General features: G+C 47.2%; 1 protein-coding gene across 2 annotated transcripts in view; it reads right to left on the bottom strand.

The window, feature by feature from the left end:
• Positions 1–24,579, bottom strand: part of LOC140427843 (E3 ubiquitin-protein ligase DZIP3-like) — a 231,092-nt gene that overhangs the window by 13,722 nt on the left and 192,791 nt on the right. For both annotated transcript variants that reach the window (XM_072513611.1, XM_072513610.1), the window contains exon 22: positions 18,343–18,467. In XM_072513611.1, coding sequence (XP_072369712.1) covers positions 18,343–18,467 — 125 coding nt within the window. The remainder of the gene's footprint in view (positions 1–18,342; positions 18,468–24,579) is intronic.

Here is a 24,579-nt window from a genome sequence, read left to right as displayed (position 1 = left end):
TGAATCTCAGAAAGTCGGAATACAGGTCCAGCATGTAATTAAAAAGGCAAATGGAATGTTAATGTTTATTGCAAAAGAACTGGAGTATAAAAGTAGAGAAGTGTTGTTGCAATTGTATAGGGTGTTGGTGAGACCACATCTGGAGTGTTGTGCCCAGTCCTTGGCTCCTTATTTGAAGAAGGATGTAGAGGTATTGGAGATAGTTCAGACGAGGTTCACCAGATTGATTCAAGGGATGAAAGTGTTGACGTATGAGGAGAGATTAAACAGTTTGGGCTTATATTCATTGGAGTTTAAAAGGACGAGAGGGGATCTAATCGAGTTGTATAAAATACTAAAAGGGATTGATAAAGTAAGAGTAGACCAAATGTTCCCCCTTGTGGGGCAATCTAGAACAAGAGATCATGGATATAGGTTGAGAGGTGGTAGATTTAGAACTGAGATAAGGAGGAACTACTTCTCGCAGAGTGGTGAATTTGTGGAACTCACCGTCCCATAGTGAAGCTAGGTGGGAATTGAACTGGTAAGACTGTTCCTTTTTAAATTTCAGGAATTTAATTAAATTTAATCCAGAAATTGTGCAGTAAAGGTTAATAAGGGGCTGCCCCACCCACTCACATAACTGATTGGCAGTTAACTGTCAGCCACCTTAGGCACTGATTGGAGTTACTTTAATCTAACTTTAGCAGGTGGGGGGAGTCATCTCAGGCCAATTTAAAAGAGCAACTTGTAACTCACTCCCAGTGAGCCAGAGAAGGCACAGCCAGAGTGAGATTGGGAATTTGAAGCTAGGTGGGGAGGAGGTGCTTTTTATCCCTGGTAGGTGACTGGTAAGTAGTTTTTCTTTTCATTTGTCTATTTTTTTTTGTTTTTTGCTGTGTTTTGTTTTTTGGCATTGTCGTTGTATAAGTTAACCTAAGGTTTAAGACATGGCAGGAGATCCCAGACCCGTGTCATGCTTCTCGTGTGCGACGTGGGAGCTCAGGGACACGTCCACTGACCCTGGCTCCTTCACGTGCACGAAGTGTGTCCAGCTGCAGCTCCTGTTAGACCGCTTGATGGCTCTGGAGCTGTGGGTGGACTCACTTTGGAGCATCCGTGATGCATAGGACGTCGTAGATAGCACGTTCGCTGAGTTGGTCACACCGCAGGTGAAAATTACTGAGGGAGATAGAAAATGGGTGACCAAAAGACAGAGCAAGAGTAGGAAGGCAGTGCAGCTGTCCCCTGCAGTCATCTCCCTGCAAAACAGATATACCGATTTGGATACAGTTGAGGGAGATGGCTCACCAGGGGAAGGCAGCAGCAGCCAGGTTCATGGCACCATGGCTGGCTCTGCTGCGCAGGAGGGCAGGATGAAGAATGGCAGGGCTATAGTGATAGGGGATTCAATTGTAAGGGGAATAGACAGGCGGTTCTGCGGACGCAATCGAGACTCCAGGATGGTATGTTGCCTCCCTGGTTCAAGGGTCAAGATACGTAAAAAACGGGTTGAGGTCCTACAAGCGGAATTTAGGGAGTTAGGAGTTAAACTAAAAAGTAGGACCTCAAAGGTAGTAATCTCAGGATTGCTACCAGTGCCATGAGCTAGTCAGAGTAGGAATGTCAGGATAGATAGGATGAATGCGTGGCTCGAGAGATGGTGCAAGACAGAGGGATTCAATTTCCTGGGGCATTGGAACCGGTTCTGGGGGAGGTGGGAACAGTAAAAACAAGACGGTCTGCACCTGGGCAGGACTGGAACTGATATCTTAGGGGGGTTGGGGGGGGGGGTGTGATTGCTTGTGCTGTTGGGGAGGGTTTAAACTAATGTGGCAGGGTGATGGGAACCGATGCAGGAGGTCGGAGGGAAGTAAAACGGGGACAAAAACGGAATGCAAGTAAGGGGGAAAGTGTAAGGCAGAGAAGCCATAGTCAAAAATCTAAAAGGGCCACAGTGCAGGGTACAGTGACTGAGGAGAGCTCAGTGAATAGGCCCAGTAATACTAAAAGGAATAAAACGGGAAGTAAAAACATAAATGGAAAGCGACGCAGCAAGTTATTACAAGATATGGGTTCTATGATAAGGAAAATTAGGAGAAAAGTTAAAAGGAAAAATAACTTTGGAGAGGTTACTGATAGAGGTGTTAATATTCAAAACGAGAGGTGTTAATATTCAAAACGGAGGTATAAAAGCCAACATAAGGGTACTTTACCTGAATGCTCGTAGTATTCGGAATAAGGTAAATGAGTTGATGGCGCAAATCATCGTGAATGACTATGATTTAGTGGCCATTACTGAAACATGGTTAAAGGATGGTCACGACTGGGAGTTAAATATTCAAGGGTATCAAACTATTCAGAAGAACATAGTGGATGATAAGGGAGGTGGTGTAGCTCTGTTATTTAAGGATGACATCCGGGCAGTAGTGAGGGATGACATCGGTGCTAGAGAGGATAAGGTTGAATCCATTTGGGTGGAAATCAGGAATAGTAAGGCGAAAAAGTCACTGATAGGAGTAGTCTATAGGCCACCAAATAGTAACATTATGGTGGGGTGGGCAATAAACAAAGAAATAACTGATGCATGTAGAAATGGTACAGCAGTTATAATGGGGGATTTTAATCTACATGTCGATTGGTTTAACCAGGTCGGAAAAGGCAGCCTTGAGGAGTTAATAGAATGTATCCGCGATAGTTTCCTAGAACAGTATGTAATGGAACCTACGAGGGAACAAGCGGTCCTAGATCTGGTCCTGTGTAATGAGACAGGATTGGTTAATGAGCTCATAGTTAGGGATCCTCTCGGAAGGAGCGATCACAATATGGTGGAATTTAAAATACAGATGAAGGGTGAGAAGGTAAAATCAAACACTAGTGTTTTGTGCTAAAACAAAGGAGATTACAATGGGATGAGAGAAGAGCTGGCTAAGGTAGACTTGGAGCAAAGACTTTATGGTGAAACAGTTGAGGAACAGTGGAGAACCTTCCAAGTGATTTTTCACAGTGCTCAGCAAAAGTTTATACCACCAAAAAGGAAGGACGGTAGAAAGAGGTAAATCGACCGTGGATATCTCAGGAAATAAGGGAGAGTGTCAAATTGAAGGAAAAGCATACAAAGTGGCAAAGATTAGTGGGAAGCTAGAGGATTGGGAAATCTTTAGTGGGCAACAGAATTCGACTAAAAAAGCTATAAAGAGTAAGATAGATTATGAGAGTAAACTTGCTCAGAATATAACAACAGATAGTAAAAGTTTCTCCAAATATACAAAATAAAAAAGAGTGGCTAAGGTAAATATTGGTCCTTCAGAGGATGAGAAGGGCGATTTAATAATGGGAGATGAGGAAATGGCTGAGTAACTGAAGAGGTTTTTTGGGTCAGTTTTCACATTGGAAGACACAAATAACATGCCAGTGACTGATGGAAATGAGGCTTTGACAGGTGAGGACCTTGAGACGATTGTTATCACTAAGGAGGTAGTGATGGGCAAGCTAATGGGACTAAAGGTACACAAGTCTCCAGGCCCTGATGGAATGCATCCTAGAGTGCTGAAAGAGATGGCTAGGGAAATTGCAAATGCACTAGTGATAATTTACCAAAATTCACTTGACTCTGGGTGGTCCCGGCGGATTGGAAATTATCAAACGTGACACCATGTCTAAAAAAGGAGGCAGTCAGAAAGCGGGTAATTATAGGCCAGTTAGCTTAACTTTGGTCGTAGGGAAGATGCTGCAATCTATCATCAAGGAAGAAATAGTGAGGCATTTGGATGGAAATTGTTCCATTAAAAAGACGCAGCATGGGTTCATAAAGGGCAGGTCGTGCCTAACCAGTTTAGTGGAATTTTCTGAGGACATTACCAGTGCGGTAGACAACGGGGAGCCAATGGATGTGGTATATCTGGATCTCCAGAAAGCTTTTGACAAGGTGCTACACAAAAGGTTGCTGCATACGATTAAGATGCATGGCATTAATGGTAAAGTAGTAGCATGGATAGAGGATTGATAATTAATAGAAAGCAAAGAGTGGGGATTAATGGGTGTTTATCTGGTTGATTTGATTTTGATTTGATTTATTTATTGTCACATGTACTGAAGTACAGTGAAAAGTATTTTTCTGTGGCCGAGGGATCGTACACAGTACATAGTAGACAAAAGAATAATCAACAGAGAACATTGACAAATGGTACAGCGGCAAACAGTGATTGGTTACAGTGCAGAACAAGGGGCCAAACAAAGCAAATACATGAGCAAGAGCAGCATAGGGCGTCGTGAATAGTGTTCTTACAGGGAACAGATCAGTCCGAGGGAGAGGCATTAAGGAGTCTTGTAGCTGTGGGGAAGAAGCTACCCCTATGTCTGGATGTGCGGGTCTTCAGACTTCTGTACCTTCTGCCTGATGGCTGGGTCTGGAAGAAGGCAATGCCTGGGTGGGAGGGGTCTCTGATAATGCTGACTGCCTTCCTGAGGCAGCGGGAGGTGTCAATGTGGGAGTGGCAAGCTTGTGTGATGTGTTGGGCTGCGTTCACCACACTCTGCAATTTCTTGCGATTTTGGACTGAGCAGTTGCCATACCAAGCTGTGATGCAGCCGGATAGGATGCTCTCTATCACACATCTGTAGAAGTTTGTGAGAGTCGAAGCAGACATGCCAAATTTCTTTAGCTTCCGTAGGAAGTAGAGACGTTGTTGGGCTTTCTTGACTGTTGCATCAACGTGAGTGGACCAGGACAGACTGTTGGTGATAGTGACCCCCAGGAACTTAAAGCTTTCGGCCATCTTTACTTCAGAGCCATTGATGCAGACGGGAGTGTGTGATGCTGGGCTTCCTGAAGTCGATCATCAGTTCCTTGGTCTTTCCAACATTTAGAGAGAGGTTGTTTTCGGTACACCATGCAACCAAGTGATTTACCTTCCTCCTGTAGTCTGACTCATCGTTGTTTGAGATGCGGCCCACCACAGTCGTATCATCCGCAAACTTGTAGATTGAATTGGAGTTAAATCTTGCCACACAGTCATGTGTGTCTAGGGAGTACAGTAGAGGACTGAGAGCACATCCTTGCAGGGCTCCGGTGTTGAGGACTATTGTGGTGGAGGTGCTGTTGCCTATCCTGACAGATTGCGGTCTGTTGGTGAGGAAGTCGAGCATCCAGCTACACAGGGAGGGGTCAAGTCCAAGATTGCGGAGTTTGGTTATTAGTCTTGTCGGGATAATGGTGTTGAAGGCGGAGCTGTAGTCGATGAACAGCAGTCTTACATGGGTGTCCTTGTTGTCGAGGTGTTCGAGTGTTGATTGGAGAACCAGGGAGATAGCATCTGCTGTGGACCGGTTGCGGTGATAGGAAAACTGCAGTGGATCAAGACCATTTGGGAGGCTGGCAGTGACCCGTCTCATGACTAGCCGCTCGAGGAATTTCATGACAACAGACGTCAGGGCCACAGGTGGGTAGTCGTTGAGGCAGGCTACATTGCTCTTCTTTGTACTGGTATTATGGTGGTCTTCTTGAAGGAGGTGGGGACGTCAGAGTGGAGGTGGTGAAGATATCTGCGAATACACTCACCAGCTGGTCTGCGCAGGCCCAACTGGTCTGCGCAGGCTCTGAGTGCTCACCCAGAGGCCCATCGCTTTCCGTGGATTCACTTTCAAGAAGGCAGCTCTTACCTCTGAGGCTGTAATAGTGGGTATGGGTGTGTCCAGGGCTGTTGGGGCGGGTGGCACTGATACATTGGCTGACTGCTCAAAGCGGGCAGAGAACTTGTTCAGATCATCGGGTAGGGATGCTCCAGCTCCAAATATTCCGCCTAGCCTTGCTTTATAACCTGTAATCTTGTGTAGGCCCTGCCATAGTCGTCATGAGTTAGTGTCATTGGCCTGGGACTCTAGTTTGATGCGGTATTGTCTTTTTGCATCGCTGATGGCTCTCCGTGCGTCGCACTTGGATTTCTTATATAGGTCAGAGTCGTCAGACTTGAACGCCTCCGTCCGGTACTTTAGCAGGGAGTGAACCTTTTGTTTGAGCCAGGGTTTCCGATTGGGGAATACCCGTATTGTCTTCTTTGGTACACAGTCCTTGACACACACTGGTGAAGTCAGTGAAGGTGGTTGCATACGCGTCCAGGTTAGCTGCTGCGGCCTTGAATACGGACCAGTACACAATCTCCAACCAGTCGCGGAGGATGTCCTCAGATTCCTCGGACCAGCACTGCATGGTTTTCTTGACTGGCTCAGCACGCTTGAGTTGCTGTTTGTAAGCTGTTTGCAATCAGTAGCCAGTGGTGTCCCTCAGGGATCAGTGTTGGGCCCACAATTGTTCACAATTTACATAGATGATTTGGAGTTGGGGACCAAGCGCAATGTGTCCAAGTTTGCAGACAGACAACACTAAATGAGTGGTAAAGCAAAAAGTGCAGAGGATACTGGAAGTCTGCAGAGGGATTTGGATAGGTTAAGTGAATGGGCTAGAGTCTGGCAGATGGAATACAATGTTGACAAATGTGAGGTGATCCATTTTGGTAGGAATAACAGCAAAAGGGATTATTATTTCAATGATAAAATATTAAAACATGCTGCTGTGCAGAGGGACCTGGGTGTCCTCGTGCATGAGTCGCAGAAAGTTGGTTTACAGGTGCAACACGTGATAAGGTGGCGAATGGAGTTTTGTCCTTCATTGCTAGAGGGACGGAATTTAAGACTAGGGAGGTTATGCTGCAACTGTATAAGGTGTTAGTGAGGCCACACCTGGAGTAGTGTGTTCAGTTTTGGTCTCCTTACCCGAGGAAGGACATACTGGTGCTGGAGGGTGTGCAGAGGAGGTTGCGTAGACTTACGAGGAGAAGTTGAGTAGACTAGGACTGTACTCGTTGGGGGGGGGGGGGGGAAGAATCGTATAAAAACATATACAATTATGAAGGGAATAGATAGGATAGATGCGGGCAGGTTGTTTCCACTGGTGGGTGAAAGCAGAACTAGGGGGCATAGCCTCAAACTAAGGTGAAGTAGATTTAGGACTGAGTTTAGCAGGAACTTCTTCACCCAAAGGGTTGTGAATCTATGGAATTCCCTGCCCAGTGAAGCAGTTGAGGTTCCTTCATTAAATGTTTTCAAGATAAAGATAGATAGTTTTTTGAAGAATAAAGGGTTATGGTGTTCGGGCGGGACAGTGGAGCTGGGTCCACAAAAAAATCAGCCATAATCTCATTGAATGGCGGAGCAGGCTTGAAGGGCCAGATGGCCTACTCCTGCTTCTAGTTCTTATAGTGCAGTGGAATCTGAGTTATTAAATGGTTTCAAGAAGGAGATATATTTCTGAAAAGAAAACGGGTTAAAGGGATATGGGCAACAGGTGGGTGGTGGATTTGAGACCAGGAAGAGATCAGTCATGATCTGATTGAATGCCAGAGTAGGCTTGAGGACTGAATTGTCTACTTCTGTTCCTAATTCGCATGTTCCTTTCCCCAATGAGTACTGCACCCCAGGAAGGGGCGAAATAGATGAGCCCTGGCATGACGGTTACACCCTTTGTATGGCCGCATTGTTGTACATGGACACTTGCGCAACTCGTGCTGTGCAGATTTCTCCTAGGTGTGGTGTGGGTGCTCTCTCCTTCCTCTGCCCTTCCCACCCCTCCTACTTCCTTTCTCTGGTTGTTTCTCCTTTCTGTAACCTCTCCCCCCGCTGGTTCACGAACAGGTCTTTGACGAGGTTGGTGAATTATTTCCACGTGTGGTGGAGCTCTTCCTCTGATCCTCTGATGGGAAGTTTTATTTTTTCTAGTTTTAGTAACTCCGCTGGCCAGATAGCCAATCTGAGCCTTGCATGGTCCTGGTGACATCTCTCCAAGCAGAAGTCTCCTCCAGGCAATCAGGGAGGCTAAGGCCTGGGAATCGGCCCTTCTCCCCACAAAGAGCTCTGGAGGTTCCGATATTCCAAAGACCACAAGGGCATGGCTCCATCTTTACCCTAACCACTCTGGACATGGCCTCGAAGAAGGCAGTCCAGAACCCGATGAGTTTGGGGCAGGACCAGAACACGTGGGTGTGGTTGGTGGGACACTGTGACACCATACGCACTTATCCTCCACCTCTGGGAAGAACCCATGTATCCATGCTCTGGTTAGGTGCGCCCTGTGCACCATCTTTAACTGTGTTGGGCTCAGCCTGCGCATGAAGAGGTGGCGTTTATCCTGTGCAGAGTGCTCTCCCCATCTCCATGCCCAATTCCTGTTCCCACCTTTCTCGCATCTCGTCCAATGGGACCCTTACTTCTTCTAACAATTGTCCATATATATCGCCACATTTACCGTCCCCTAGCAAGTCCAACGCTAGTAGTCTGTCCAGTACGGTGTGTCCAGGTATTTGGGGGAACATAGTGGTCTCCTTGTGAAGGAAGTCTCCACCTGCAAGTACCGCAGATAATTCCCTTTCAGGAGCTGGAGCTTATCAGTTAGCTCCCCCAGGGTCACTAGTCTACCTCCACCCAATTGTCTTTTACCGTCAATCCTCGTCTGTCCTCTCTCCACATTTTGAAGGTGCCGTCTATTTCCGCCAGATAGATTTGTGGTTCCTACAGCTGGGGGCCACAACAGACATGTCACCCAGTTTGAAGTGGTGGCTGAGCTGGTTCCAGGCCCGTAATATGGCTACTACCACCGGGCTCCTGGAGTACTTGGCTGGAGGGAAATGGAATGAGGCGGTGGCGATCGGTATATCTACCCTGCGAAGAAGGATTTGGGGATGAAGATAGGGAGTGATCTAAATAGGAAGAGGAACTCTGGCACCGCGTCCATTTTTACCGTCTGCACTCTTCCCGCCAAGGAGAGTGGGAGTGGGTCCCATCTCCGTAGGTCCCTCTTAACCTCCTCCACCAGGCTGGACAGGTTCCACTTGTGGAGCCGCATCTAGTCGTGAGCTATCTGTATTCCCAGATGTGGTCCAGTTAGAATGTTAGGGTCTCCAGCTCTGTTCCTCGTGAGTTCACTGGGAAGATTTCGCTCTTGCTCAGGTTAAATTTGTATCCCAAGAAGGCTCCAAACTCCCTCAAGAGTTCTGTTATCTTGTCCATGCTGGCTTGGGGGTTCGACATGGAGAGCAACAATTATCCACACAGAGTGAAACTCTGTACTCCCTGCCTCCTCTCTGAATGCCAGCCCACCCCTTTGCTGATCTTCTAAGAGCGATGGCCAGTAGCCCAATTGCTAGTGCGGACAGCAGTGGGGACAACGGGCACCCCTGCTTCGGGTCTGTGCAGCCGGAAATATTCAAAGCTGGTGGTGTTCTTCCAGACGCTCATCATGGGAGTGCTGGAGAGTAGTTTCACCAACGAGGTAAACATGGCCGAAACCCAAACCGTGTAAGCACTTCCATGAGGTACTTCCATTCTACTCGATCAAAGGCTTTCTTAGTGTCCAGATTTTTTTCAATATAAATTTAGAACACCCAATTATTTTTTTCCAATTAAGGGGCAATTTAGCATGGCCAATATACTTGCACTGCACATCTTTGGGTTGTGCGGGTGAGACCCACGCTGACACCAGGAGAATGTGCAAACTCCACATGGACAGTGACCTGGGTCCAGGATCAAACCCGGGTCCTTGATGCCGTTAGGCAGCAGTGCCACCCCACGGAGAAAGGAAACTGACCCTTCCAATTTCCAAGGAAGCTAAGACTGAAAATGGCAAATGGCAGTGTGACAGTCTGACGCATGGAGCTCAGAGGTTGGGTAGCCAGTGGCCTCAGTGGCCAGGGTAGCCAACCATGGCCGCTGGTATGGGTGCTGACATGTGGTGCAGGGTTGGGACTTCTGCCGCCCTCGGAGTTGGGGGTGGGTGGGTTTATGGGTGTGTGGGACGGGGATTGGTCCCAGGGGCACAGTGCTGCTTACTCACCCTGGCCGCCCTGAGGAGGTTGTGCCGTTTTGTTCCAGCACTGCTGGCCAGTCTGGACAGTGCCGCTGGTGGCGCTCACAGTCTCTGCCATCTGCGCGCAGTTACGGTGAATGGCGGCAGCTGCCAGCCTCCTTCCCGGGCCAGGGTACAGGACCATCCACCTCTCCTCCACCACGTCCAGGAGTGTCTCCAGCTCGGCATCTGTGAAGCGTGGGGCCACGTGTATTGCTGCCATCTTTTTGGCTGGGATGGTGTGTGTGGGGAGTGCAGTGTGTATATGCAGCTGCAGCTTGTCAGCCTCCTGAGTGTCAATCGTGAAAGCGGCGAATCCTGCACCGTTTCTCATTGGAATCGATTGTGTTCTACATGGTGCTGTGCTCGCCCTTAACAGTAGCTGAATTGGTCCAGGAGCTGCGGCAGTTTTACTGTCGTGGAATTCCACAGATTCTGCGTCGGTATCAACACTTCGTCTCAGAAACGGAGAATCCTGCCCCTTATTTTAGTAAAGTGTATGCCGTACAGAGATTTGATTGAGGTGTAAAATAATGAAGGAATTAGACTGTCCAGGTAAATAGACTGTTTGAATTAGGTGGATTGTAGAGGATTTGGGACAGGAATAATAATTGGGAAGTATAGAATCTTAGAACTGTTGCATCACTGGGCTGTTAGGCCCATGGAGTCTGCGCCACTCTCTGCAACAGCAATTTAACTAGTCTTACTCTTCTGCTCTTTTTCCTTAGCCTTGTAAATTTTTCTAACTTCAGCTGCTAATCCAATTCCCCTCTGAAAGCTACAAGTGAATCTAAAGCCACCACACTCTCAGGCATGTATACCAGATCCTAACTACTCGCCGTGTAGTTTTTCCTCATGTCACTTTGGTCTTTTTGCCAACCATCTGAAATCCACGTCCTCTGGTTCTCAACCTTTCTGCCAATGAAAACACTAGACCACTCATGATTTTGAACACCTCTATCAAATCTCCCCTCAGCTCTCTCTTCTCTAAGGAGAACAACGCCATTTCTCCAATCTATCCAGGTAAGTAAAGTCTCTCATCCCTGAAACTATTTCCATGAATCTTTTCTGAACCCTCCCAAAATGCTTCACATCCGTTATAAACTGCAGTGCCCAGAAATGGATAATCCTCCAGCTGGAGATGAAATGGTGTTTTATAAAAGTTCATCACAACTTCCTTGCATGTGTATTGTATTCCTCGATTTATAAAGTGTAGAATCCCATAAACTTTTTACACCATTTTCACCAACTGCCCTGCCATATTCAATGGTTTGTGTCGATACCCCTAATTCTCTCTGCTCCTGCGCCCACTTTGGAATTGTACCCTTTAATTAATATTGCCTCTCTACATTCTTGTTACTTTTTTTTCGGGATGTGGGTGTTGCTGGCTAGGCCAATATTTAATGTCTATCTAGCTGTCCTCGAGAAGGTGGTGATGAGTTGATTTCTTAAACAGCTGCAGGCCACATGGTACAGGTACAGCCACAGTGCTGTTAGAAAGGGAGTTCCAGGATTTTGATTCAGCGACAGTGAAGGAACGATGCTTTAGTTCCAAGTCAGGATGGTGTGTGAACTGGAGGGGAACTTGCAGGTGATGGTGTTCCCCCACCTCATGTCACCTCACACTTCTCTGCATTAAACTTCATCTGTCACAAATCCACCTATCTCACCAGCCTGTTAATGTTCTTATTTTAAAAAACTTTAATAAAAATTATTGTTTTTTCACAAAATATCAACAAAATGTAAAAGGAACCCAATAGAATTAAATACCAAACAAAACAAAACAACCCAGTGCCCCCTCCCCCTATACATAAATAATAAATTAACACCTGCCGAAACACATAGCAAATATATACACCCCCTCAGATCCCACAGTATAGACAAAAAAAATAAAATAGAACCCCCCTCCCCCCCCCCCGGGCTGCTGCTGCTGACCATTGTCTACCGTTCTGCCAGGAAGTCTAAGAACGGTTGCCACCACCTGAAAAACCCTTGCACCGATCCCCTTAAGGCAAATTTCACCCTCTCCAATTTAATAAACCCTGTCATATCATTGATCCAGGATTCCACGCTTGGGGGCCTCGCATCTTTCCACTGAGGAAGAATCCTTCGCCGGGCTACCAGGGATGCAAAGGCCAGAATACCGGCCTCTTTCGCCTCCTGCACTCCCGGCTCCTCTGCAACCCCAAATATTGTGAGCCCCCAGCCTGGTTTGACCCTGGACCCTACCACCCTCGACACTGTCCTCGCTACGCCCTTCCAAAATTCCTCCAGCGCTGGGCAGGCCCAGAATATATGGGTGTGGTTTGCTGTGCTCCCTGAGCACCTAACACACCTGCTCTCACCCCCCAAAAAACGGCTCATCCTTTTCCCGGTAATGTGTGCGCTGTGCAGCACCTTAAACTGTAGGAGGCTGAGCCTTGCGCACGAAGAAGAAGAGTTCACCCTCCCTAGGGCATCTGCCCACGTCCCCTCCTCGATCTCCTCCCCCAACTCCTCCTCCCACTTACATTTCAGCTCCTCCACCGAGGCCTCCTCCTCCTCCTGCATCACCTGGTATGTTGCCAAGATCTTCCCCTCTCCAACCCATCCCCGAGAGCACCCTGTCCTGTACCACGCGTGGCGGCAGCAGCGGGAATTCCACCACTTGTCACCTGGCAAATGCTCTTACCTGTAGATACCTAAAGGTGTTTCCCGGGCAGAGCCCGTACTTCTCCTCCAGCTCACCCAGGCTCGCGAACTTCCCATCCACAAACAGGTCCCCCAACCTTCTTATCCCAGCCATGACACCCCGAAAACCCTCCATCTATTCTCCCTGGGACAAACCGGTGGTCCCCCCGTATCGGGGTCCACACCGAGGCCACCATTTCCCCCCTGTGCCGCCTCCATTGCCTCTAAATTTTGAGGGTAGCCGCGACCACCGGGCTCGTGGTATACCTCATTGGAGGGAGCGGCAGTGGCGCCGTTGCCAGTGCCTCCAGACTCGTACCATCACAAGACGCCGTCTCCAGCCTCTTCCATGCCGGCCCCTCCCCCTCCATCACCCACTTGCGCACCATCGCCGCATTGGCGGCCCAGTAGTACCCGCAGAGGTTGGGCAGCGCCAGCCCCCCCCATCCCTACTCCGCTCCAGGAACACCCTTCTCACCCTCAGAGTCCCTCGCGCCCATACAAACCCCGTTATGCTCCTGTTGACCCACCTAAAAAAGGCCTTCGGGATAAGAATGGGGAGGCACTGGAACAGGAACAAAAACATTGGGAGCACCGTCATCTTGACTGACTGCACCCTACCTGCCAGGGACAGCGGCAACGCGTCCCACCTCTTAAACTCCTCCTCCATTTGCTCCACCAGCCTCGTGAAATTAAGACTATGCAGGGCCCCCCAGCACCTGGCCCCTCAAATACCTGAAGCTCCTCTCTGCCCTTTTTAGTGGGAGCTCGCCAATCCCCCTCTCCTGGTCCCCTGGATGAACCACGAACAACTCACTCATCCCCATGTTGAGCTTGTACCCTGAGAAATTCCCGAACTCCCCGAGGATCCTCATTACCTCCGGCATTCCCCCCACCGGGTCCGCCACATATAGCAGCAAGTCGTCCGCATAGAGCGACACCCTATGCTCCTCCCCACCCCGCACCAGCACCCCCCAGTTCCTCGACTCCCTCAGTGCCATAGCCAGGGGTTCAATCGCCAGTGCGAAGAGCAGGGGGGACAGGGGACACCCCGCCTCGTCCCTTGATGCAGCCGAAAGTACTCAGACCTCCTCTTGTTCGTGGCCACACTCGCCATCGGGACCTCGTACAACAGCCTAACCCACCTGGCGAACCCCTCTCAAAACCCGAACCTCTTCAGCACCTCCCACAAGTACCCCCACTCTACCCTATCGAAGGCCTTCTCAGCGCCCATCGCCACCACTATCTCCGCCTCCCCCTCGCCGGCATCATAATAACGTTCAGGATCTTTCGCACATTCGCGTTCAACTGCCCCCCCTGGTCTTTGTGGATAACCTGCGTCACCCAATCCTCAATTCTTGTGGCTAAGACCTTCGGCAGCACTTTGGCATCTACATTTAACAATGAAATCGGTCTGTAAGACCCCACTGCAGGGGATCCTTGTCCCGCTTCAGCATCAAGGAGATCAGTGCCTGGGACATCGTCGGGGGCAAAGCCCCCCCTCCCTTGCCTCATTGAAGGTCCTAACCAGCAACGGGCCCAACAGGTCCACATATCTTTTGTAGAATTCGACTGGGAAACCATCCGGCCCCGGTGCCTTCCCCACCTGCATGCTCCCTATCCCTTTGGCCAGCTCCTCCAGCCCAATCGGGGCCCCTAATCCCGCCACCAGTCCCTCCTCCACCTTCGGCAACCTCAATTGGTCCAGAAATCGGCCCATCCCTCCCTCTTCCAGTGGAGGCTCGGACCGATGCAGTTCCTCATAAAAGTCCCTGTAGACCCCATTGATGCCAACCCACTCCACACCACACTCCCTCCCCTATCCTTAACTCCCATGATCTCCCTAGCTGCGTCCCACTTCCGAAGCTGATGCGCCAGCATCCGGCTTGCCTTTTCCCCATATTCATAAACCGCCCCCTGGGCCTTCCTCCACTGAGCCTCCGCCTTCCTGGTGGTCAACAGGTCGAATTCGGCCTGGAGGCTACGCCTCTCCCTCAACAGTCCCTCCTCCGGCACTGCCGCGTACCTCCTGTCTACCCTTACCATCTCCCCCACCAGCCACTCCCTCTGCTTTCTCCTCTCCTTGTGGGCCCTAATGGAGATCAGCTCTCCCCTAACCACCGTCTTCAGCGCCTCCCAGACCATCCCCACTCGGACCTCCCCGTTATCGTTGGTCTCCAGGTATCTCTCTATGCTTCCTCGGACCCTCTCGCTCACCTCCTCGTCCACCAACAGCCCCACCTCCAAGCGCCACAACGGGCGCTGGTCCCTCTCCTCCCCCAGCTCTAGGTCTACCCAATGCGGGGCGTGATCCGAAATGGCTATCGCCGAGTACTCGGTATCCTCTACTCTCGCTATCAGCGTCCTGCTCATAACCAAAAGGTCGATCCGGGAATAGGCCTTATGAACATGCGAGAAGAATGAAAATTCCCTAGCCCCCGGCCTTGCAAATCTCCAAGGGTCCACCCCCTCCCATCTCGTCCATAAACCCCCTCAGCACTTTAGCCGCCGCCGGCCTCCTACTCATCCTAGATCTGGAGTGATCCAGTGTCGGATCCAACACGGTGTTAAAGTCCCCCCGTCCCGTCCCCATTATCAGGCCCCCCACTTCCAAGTCCAGGATCCGACCCAACATGCGCCGCATAAAACCCGCATTGTCCCAGTTCGGGGTGTACACATTGACCAGCACCACCCTCTCCACTTGCAGCTTACCACTTACCATTACGTACCTGCCGCCATTGTCTGTCACAATGCTCGACGCCTCGAACGACACCCTCTTTCCCACTAAGATCATCCCCCCACCCCCCGATTTTTGGCATCCAACCCCGAATGAAATACCTGACCTATCCACCCCTTCCTCAATTTTACCTGGTCTGCCACCTGTGTCTCCTGGAGCATGACCACATCCGCCTTCAGCCCCTTGAGGTGTGCGAACACCCGGGTCCGCTTAACCGGCCCGTTCAGTCCCCTTACGTTCCAGGTTATCAGCCGGATCAGGGGGCCACCCCCCCCCCTCCCCCGCTGACTAGCCATAACCCCTCCTCGGCCAGCCAGGCGCCCGCACCACAAGCCCGGCCCGTTCCCCACGGCGGCAGACCCCCGTCCCAACCCCCTCTACTCGCTCCAGCTCCCCCTTGACCATACCAGCAGCAACCCGGTTCCCCCCTATCCCCCCCCCCCCCCAAGCTAGGCCCCTCCTAGCTGCTTTGCTCCGCCCATTGCACTCCCGCAAGTCAACTGACTCCTGCTGACCCCGGCCACTCCCGCCTTTCCTTTGACTCCTCCCATTGTGGGACTTCCCCTCCCCCTCCATTACTCACCAGCAGGCTCTCTGCCTCCCCCTTCCATCTCAAGCACGGGAAAAAAAATCCACGTTTCCCCGCCCCCGCCCTCCCTTCAGGGCGGGAAAAAGCCCGTGCTTTCCACCTGTTTGGCCCCGCCTCCTCTGGCACAGCTCCTTTTACAGGCCCAGTCCCCTCACCCCCAACTCGGGCCTCCCCCTCCCCCGCGGGGCCCCATCCCCCCTACCGGCCATCTACCCCCTACTCCGTTTACTTGCCCCCCTCCAAGAGCACACCCGACAGACCCAACCAAAACAGTGCCCAACCCACCCTAACCACCCACACCAAATCAAAAAGAAACAAGAACAAAGAACCCCCCCTCAAAATGTAACGCAACAACAATCCCCGACCATCCCGATGCCCGATTCCCCATCCCGACCTCAGTTTGTGTCCAGCTTCTCGGCCTGAACAAAGGCCCACGCCTCCTCTGGGGACTCAAAATAATGGTACTGGTCCTTGTAGGTGACCCACAGTCGCGCCGACTGCAGCATGCCAAACTTCACCCCCTTCCTGTGCAGCACCGCCTTCGCCCGGTTGTACCCGGCCCTCTTCTTCGCCACCTCCGTGCTCCAGTCCTGATATATTCGAACCTCCGCATTCTCCCCACCTGCTGCTCCTCTCTTTCTTGGCCCACCTTAGTACGCACTCCCGATCAGCGAACCGATGAAACCGCCCCAGCACCGCCCGCGGCGGCTCGTTAGCCTTGGGCCTCCTCGCCAGCACTCTATGGGCCCCTTCCAGCTCCAGAGGCCCCTGGAAGGACCCCGCTCCCATCAGCGAGTTTAACATGGTGACCACATAGGCCCCCACGTCCAACCCCTCCGGGAGGCCCAGGATCCGCAGATTCTTCTGCCTCGACCGATTCTCCATCTCCTCAAACCGTTCCTGACATTTTGTGTGGAGCGCCTTGTGCGCCTCCACCTTTACCGCTAGGCCCAAGATCTCGTCCTCGTTATCGGAGATCTTTGTCGGACCTCGCGGATCGCCACCCCCTGGTCGTCTGGGTCTCCAACAGCTTTTCAATAGAAGCCTTCATCGGCTCCAGCAGGTTCGCTTTGAGCTCCCTGAAGCAGCGCTGGATAACCTCCTGCTGCTCCTGCGCCCACTGCATCCACGCTGCCTGGTCCCCCCCCGCCGCCATCTTGCTCTTCCTTCCTCACACTTTCTTTGGCTTCACCACCACTTTTTTAGTCGCCCCGCTCCTGGTCCAAGCCATACACTGTCGGGGGAATGTTGCAGTCTTCTTCCTACACCGGGAAATGTCGAAAAAATGCTGTTGGCGGCCTTGAAAAGAGCCCAAAAGTCCGTTCCAAGCGGGAGCTGCTGAACGTGCGAATTAGCTCTGCATAGCCGCAACCGGAAGTCCCTGTTAATGTTCTTAAGACAATAATTTCCAAGGTGGCAGGGATCATAGAACTGCTTTGATGGATTTACATGAGTGCCACTTTAAATTTTTGCTGCCATTGGTTCATTCCTAAATAATGTGATACATTGGTGTCGAAGTGCGAAATATCAAATGCTATCATTTTCACATAATTTCGTCATAGGCTCAGTGCTGACATTTTGATATATGAAGTCAGATTTCTTAGTTACAATGAAGGCAAGAAAACAAATGAGCTCCAAAGGCACCATTTAACTCTGAACTACCATGTACACTTCAGGGAAGAACTGAGGGTATAATGATAACCAAATTAATGATGATCGAGTTAATTATATCAAATTTATTGTTACTGAAAAAAAAACGTTGAAAGGGTCCATATATTTTTGGCGCCAATTTATCGACAAAGATTTCAATCTCGTTATTTCACCAAATTTCCCCCTTTCCACCCTGGAATTATTAACTTCTCCTTGGGTACTGTACCATGAGTTTCTTCCAATACCTCATCTGTCGGGAGACTATTTTACCACAGGAGAGATCACAGTAGAGTCAAATGCTTTGTACCGAATTATTGCACATGCAATTCTACAAAGGATAATTTGTACACCAATGTTGAATGGATTTCTGACCCATTTACTCCAGCTTAATCCAGGGCAATAAAGTACTTCTAACTGAACTGAGATCTCCAAACTCAATATATAATGGCAATGGAGCCTAGGATCTACATGGAGTACTACTTATTAGAAAGTCTTGCTTAGCCTTCGAGAAAGCTGCTGTGGTATAGTTAGGTGGTGATGATTAATGGAATAGTTTTGAAATTACCAGTATTGCTGACAATTATGTAGAATTCATTCATCCAAAACCTGGTTTAGAATTCTGATAATTGATGAAACAACACCAATATCATTGTAGCCAAAGTAAACTCAAAATAGAACAATGGTACATTTTTCAGATATCCAATTCTGGAAGAAAGCAAAAGATGCTCTTATGTTAGAATCAGTATGTATGTTCAATGGTAATGGGTTTGACTCCATTAAGACATCAATACCAAATAAGCTTGCAATTGGTTCAATACCTACCTGTTTCTATACCCTTGTAACAGGCTGGATGTTGCATTGGCTGTGGTAGTAGTAGCTGTAGCATGCATTTGAAGAGAATGCTGGAACCCTGGTAAATACTGAGAGCTTGTTTTCTTTCCAGATTTCTACAAATAGAATTGAAATATAACAGACAAAGTTGTAGTAGGTTGTAGAATATTTCCAATATTAAACTTCCTTCCCAGATCCCCTACTAACAAGTTTCAAGGTCTTCTTGAATACTAGTGGATAAAGGCAGTGTTGTAGAACCGTACAAATGAAGTTAAATTCATCGTCTTTGCTCTTCAGCTGTTCTCAGCATGGCTAGAAGTGGGGTACTAAAATTGACATCATCATCCCAGATCCAGGGAGGTGCTAAGACAGCCAACATTAATGATCCAACTGTTATCTGGGATGGAAAGTGCTCTTCTTATACACATGAGTGAGAAGGTGAAGTTTAGATATTGGATATAATGCCTCTTATATACAAATAGATTCACTTTCAATGCTTTCAAAGTAAGCATGACTGCATGATGATACCAAATGGAATTGAAGGATGAATTGTATCACAGGCAGTTGTGGGAAGAGAGGCAGGAAATTGCAGGAATTCTGACGGAATTTTTAATTCCTCTCTGGCCATGGGGGAAATGCCCAGAGGACTGAAGAACAGCTAATGTTGTTCCACTATTCACGAAGGGTGGTAGAGATGAATCAGGGGATTACAGACTGGTGAGTCTCACGTCAGCAGTAGGGAAACTATTGGAGAAAATCCTGAAGGAGAGAATTAATTTCCACTTGGAAAAACATGGGCTGGTTAGGAATAGTCAGCATGGCTTTGTCAGAGGGAGGCCATGCCTAACAAATTTGATAGAACGTTTTGATAAAGTGACCAAGTGAGTGGATGAAGTGCAGTTATACGTAGTTTATATGGATTTTATCAATGCCTTTCACAAGGTCTATCATGGGAGACTGACTGAGAAGGTTGGAGCACATGGAATTCTAGGAAATTTGTTGAGATGGATCCGAAACGGACTTATTAATAGGACACAAAGGAAGGCTGTTTAAGTAACTGGGGGCCGGTGTCCAACAGTTTACCGCAAGGATCAGGGCTGATCCCTTATTGTTTGTTATAAATATATATATATTATATATATATATATATTGTTATGGGCGAGGCGTTTTCAGAACCCCAAAATGTATCATGGTGTTTAACCAACCTCACCCTTTAATGTATTTGTTTTCCTAGCACACGGCTTGTTCCCTAGGTGTGGAATTACAATTATGGACACGTGGGTTTTTAAACAGAAAACAATGTTTATTCCATGAACTCAACTTAACATCTTAAATAAACATTGGATCTCTTAACACCCTTACTTCAAAGATAACTCAGAAAATATTACAACAGTAAATAATTCCTCAAAATGTTCCTTCAAACTTCCAAGAGACTTAACACCTTTAAACAGAATCACATCAGGTTAAAGGCTTTACTATTATGAGTTTAAATCACCCAAATGATCCAGAGATAGTCTTTCATGGCAGAGATCACAGAAAATCCAGCTCACTGCAAACACAGACACTCCCCAAGCTCTTTTCCTCCAAACTGCAGCTCTCTGGAAACACACAGACACACACCAGCTCTTTTTCAAACTCAAACTTCAAAATGGCTGACCTAAAACCCAGCTCCACACACACTCTGACATCACTGCATTTTCATAAAGGTACATTGCGTAAACATCCATTTCTTAAAGGCACTCTCACATGATGGTTTCATTTTTCACTTTTGCACCATCCACTAAGAAATGTACACAGTAAATAAACCTTTTCGTTTTTAAAAAAACACATGCAAACAGGTATAACAATATAGTCCATTTTTCTTTGTTCTTTTTTCTCCAACCGAAAACCTTCTCAATTGGCTATCACATTTTCCCGTCCTGCCACATGAAATGAAAATGAAATGAAAATCGCTTATTGTCACAAGTAGGCTTCAAATGAAGTTACTGTGAAAAGCCCCTAGTCGCCACATTCCGGCGCCTGTTCGGGGAGGCTGGTATGGGAATTGAACCCGCGCTGCTGGCCTGCCTTGGTCTGCTTTCAAAGCCAGCGATTTAGCCCTGTGATAAACCAGCCCCAACTATTTTTAAATGAAATGGCTGTAACAATAAACTCCAGCGAAACAGCCTTGCATTGTTATTCCGGTATCACTCTAAAAACGTCAAAGGGTTATGATCAGTATATATAATGGTGTCAGATGGATTGCTGGTTACATAAATGTGAAAATGTTGCAAAGCCAGCACCAAACTCAAAGTCTCCTTCTCAATCATCGAATACCTTATCTGGTGAGAATTCAATTTCTTTGAAAAATAACCAACAGGCCGCTCTAGCCCTTCGTCGTCGTCTTGTAGAAGCACCGCACCTACACCCACATCGCTCGCATCAACCGCCACTTTGAAGGGTTTGGTATAATTTGGGATGACTAACACAGGAGCAGTGGTTAACACAGCCTTCAGGCCGTCAAATGCCTGTTGACACTCCGCTGTCCACTGGAATTTGTTATGCTTCTTGAGCAAGTCAGTCAGTGGAGCGACCACACTGCTAAAATTTGGTAAACATTTCCGGTAAAATCCACTCATACCAAGAAATCGCATTATTTCCTGTCGTGTCGAGGGTATCGGAAACTCCCCAATAACTTTTGTTTTCACATCCCGTGGGACCAGTCGTCCCTGTCCGATTGTATGGCCAAGGAAAGTGACTTGGGCTTTTCCAAATTCACTTTTAGCTAGGTTTATCACCAAACCCGTCTCCTGAAGTCGACCGAATAACTCCCTCAGATGTTTTAAATGTTCTTTCCATGTCTGGCTGAAAACTACCAGATCGTCGATGTATACCGCACAATTGGGTAATCCTGAAACGACTGTATTAGTTAACCATTGAAATGTTGCTGGGGCGTTTTTCATGCCAAATGGAATAACTTTAACTGGTATATACCATCTGGAGTCACAAAAGCTGAAATCTCCTTCGCCCTTTCAGATAAAGGTACTTGCCAGTAACCTTTCAGTCAATCTAATTTGGAAATAAAAGTGGACTGTCCCACTTTCTCAATGCAATCCTCCAAACATGGGATAGGATAAGAATCCGTTCTTGTAACTGCATTCACCTTTCGATAGTCCACACACAACCATTGGGTACCGTCTGGTTTAGGTACCATCACTATGGGTGAGCTCCATTGGCTGCAACCCACTTCAATTATGCCATTCTTCAGCATACTCTCAATCTCTCTGTTAACCTGTGCCAATTTTAAAGGGTTAAGTCTATATGGATGTTGTTTAATAGGAACAGCATTTCCCACATCTAGATCATGTATAGCCATATTAGTACTTCCCAATTTATCTCTACAAACTTGCCCATGTGATATCAATAACTCTTTCAGGTCAGTTTGTTTTTCCTCTGGAAGGTAACTTAACAATTGATCCCAATTTTTAAGAACATCCTCATTTTCCAATTTAATTTGAGGTATGTCAAATTCACAATCATTTGGATTTGGTTCGTCACTTTGAGTTAGAATCATTAAAACTTCCTTTTTCTCTCCTTCCCTTTCAAAGTACCTTTTAAGCATATTCACATGACACACCCGGTGAGTCATCCTTTTATCTTGTGTTTTTACCACATAATTCATCTCATTTAATTTTCTTTCAATCTGATACGATCCACAAAACCTAGCTTTTAAAGGCTCACCTACCACTGGTAACACTAAAACTTTATCCCCACTGGCAAAACTACGAACTTTGGATTTCTTGTCCGCTACCCGTTTCATCACATTTTGTGCAACTTTCAAATGTTGTCTAGCCAATTCACCTGCTCTATTTAATCGTTCCCGAAAATTGGACACGTAATCCAATAGTGTAATTTCCGATTTCTCCCCCACCAATTTTGCTTTAATCAATTTAAGTGGTCCTCTTACCTCATGATCAAAGATTAGTTCAAAAGGACTACATTTGGTGGGTTCATTAGGTGCATCCCTAATTGCAAACAATACGAATGGAATTCCATTATCCCAATCCTCTGGATAATCTTGACAATATGCCCTCAACAGATGCCACCTTTCCAACGCTCCCTGCGATTCTGGATGGTACGCAGTTGATTTAAATTGTTTTATTCCTAAGCTATCCATAACTTCTTTGAATAACTTTGAAGTTAAATTTGATCCTTGATCCAATTGAATTTCTGTGGGTAGTCCATATCTAATAAAGAATTTAAGTAACTCCTCCACAATCCTTTTAGCTGTAATATTACATACCGGAATGGCCTCTGGAAACCTAGTAGACACATCAATTATAGTCAAAAGATATTGATTCTCACTTTTTGTTTTAGGAAGCAGTCCTACACAATCAATTATGACCCTCGTAAAAGATTCCTCAAATACTGGAATGGATATTAAGGGCGCTGGTTTTATCACTGCTTGAGGTTTCCCTATCACTTGACATGTGTGACATGATTGACAAAATTTAACTACATCTTTATGTAGTCTAGGCCAATAAAAATGTTTCTGGATTTTAGCTTGAGTTTGCCTTATTCCCAAATGACCTCCCACTGGTACCTCATGTGCAACTCGCAACACTTCCTTTCTATACCCTACCGGCAATACTACTGGATGAACTTCTGCCCACTTTTCATCCGCCTGCATATGTACAGGTCTCCATTTTCTCATCAAGACACCATTTTTACGGTAATAACACTCTGGTATACTCTCAGATTCCTCTTCCGTATATGCTTTCTGATATATCCGTTTTATTTCTACATCATTCTGTTGTAACTCCGCCAATTTTCCTGAACTAAAAATATCCGCCTCATCCTCCACCTGTTCTTGTTCTTTTTCAACCATCTGATCAAAAATGGTTTCTGATAATTGCTCTTCAACTTCATCTTCACTCTTTGATTTCTCCTCTTGTCTTAACCTGTGACTTTGCGACCTTGTTACTACGCAATCTGGAAAATCCTAGGATATTCGTCCTTCAACCCTTCAGTTGTCTGATTTTCCACTGGAATATCAACCACAGTAGCTCCCACCTGCGATCCAGCTATATCATTACCCAAGATAAACTGTATTCCTGGACAAGATAGTTTATCTATTACTCCTACTACCACTTCACCACTCTTCACTGGACTTTCCAACCTTACCTTATATAATGGAATGCTACTCCTCTCACCCGGAATTCCACATATCACCACCTTTTCTGGCAACATTCTTCCCAAACTACATAATTCCTCATCTCTTACCATTAAAGATTGACTAGCCCCTGTATCTCTTAACATTGTAACTTCTTTACCTGCTCCTCCTGATACATATGAGTACACTTTACCCACAGAAGTAAATTATTTAAATATATCTGGCACCTTCTTAACAATTACTTCTTGAACAGGCTGTACAATCGTTTGCACCTCCTTCACTTCCCTTGGGCTTTCCTTTACCACTCTTAACAAACCCCACTGTCTTATCCTGTTTTACCACATCAGCCTTCCCAGTGCTTTTCTTCAACCACCAACACTGTAACTTTACATGGCCTAGTTTATTACAGTGAAAACATCTGAAACTTTTCATTTCTTTTCCACCCTCCTGGATTTCTTTTTTAATCTGAGGTACACTCTCTTTATTGTCTCCCATCAGATCACCTTTACCTTTACCACTTGAGTTTTTCTCATGTCCCCAGTTTCTATCCCTCACCGGCTGAAACTGATGTCGGAAACCAATCTTTGATTTATGAACTAATTCATAATCATCTGCCATTTCTGCTGCTTATCTTGCAGTTTTAACCCTCTGTTCTTCCACATGAGTTCTCACTACATCAGGAATTGAATTTTTAAACTCCTCCAAAAGTATAATTTCTCTGAGAGCTTCATTAGTTTGGTCTATTTTCAAAGCCCTTATCCACCTATCAAAATTACTCTGTTTGAGCCTTTCAAACTCCATGTATGTTTGACCAAATACTTTCCTTAAATTTCTAAACCTTTGTCTGTCAGCATCAGGCACGAGCTCATCTGCACTTAAGATGGATTTCTTCACCTCCTCATACGTTCCAGATACCTCCTCCGGTAGTGATGAAAACACTTCACTAGCCCTACCTACCAGCTTTGTTTGAATCAGTAATACCCACATGTCCTGTGGCCATTGCATTTGTTTAGCTACCTTCTCAAATGAAATGAAAAAGGCTTCTACCTCCTTCTTGTCAAACCTTGGCAATGCTT

Source organism: Scyliorhinus torazame, chromosome 8 (genome assembly GCF_047496885.1).
Source record: "Scyliorhinus torazame isolate Kashiwa2021f chromosome 8, sScyTor2.1, whole genome shotgun sequence".
In the NCBI taxonomy this organism is placed as follows: Eukaryota; Metazoa; Chordata; class Chondrichthyes; order Carcharhiniformes; family Scyliorhinidae; genus Scyliorhinus; species Scyliorhinus torazame.
Note: the sequence above shows the minus strand (reverse complement) of the source record. Positions and strands in the feature narration are given on the sequence as shown.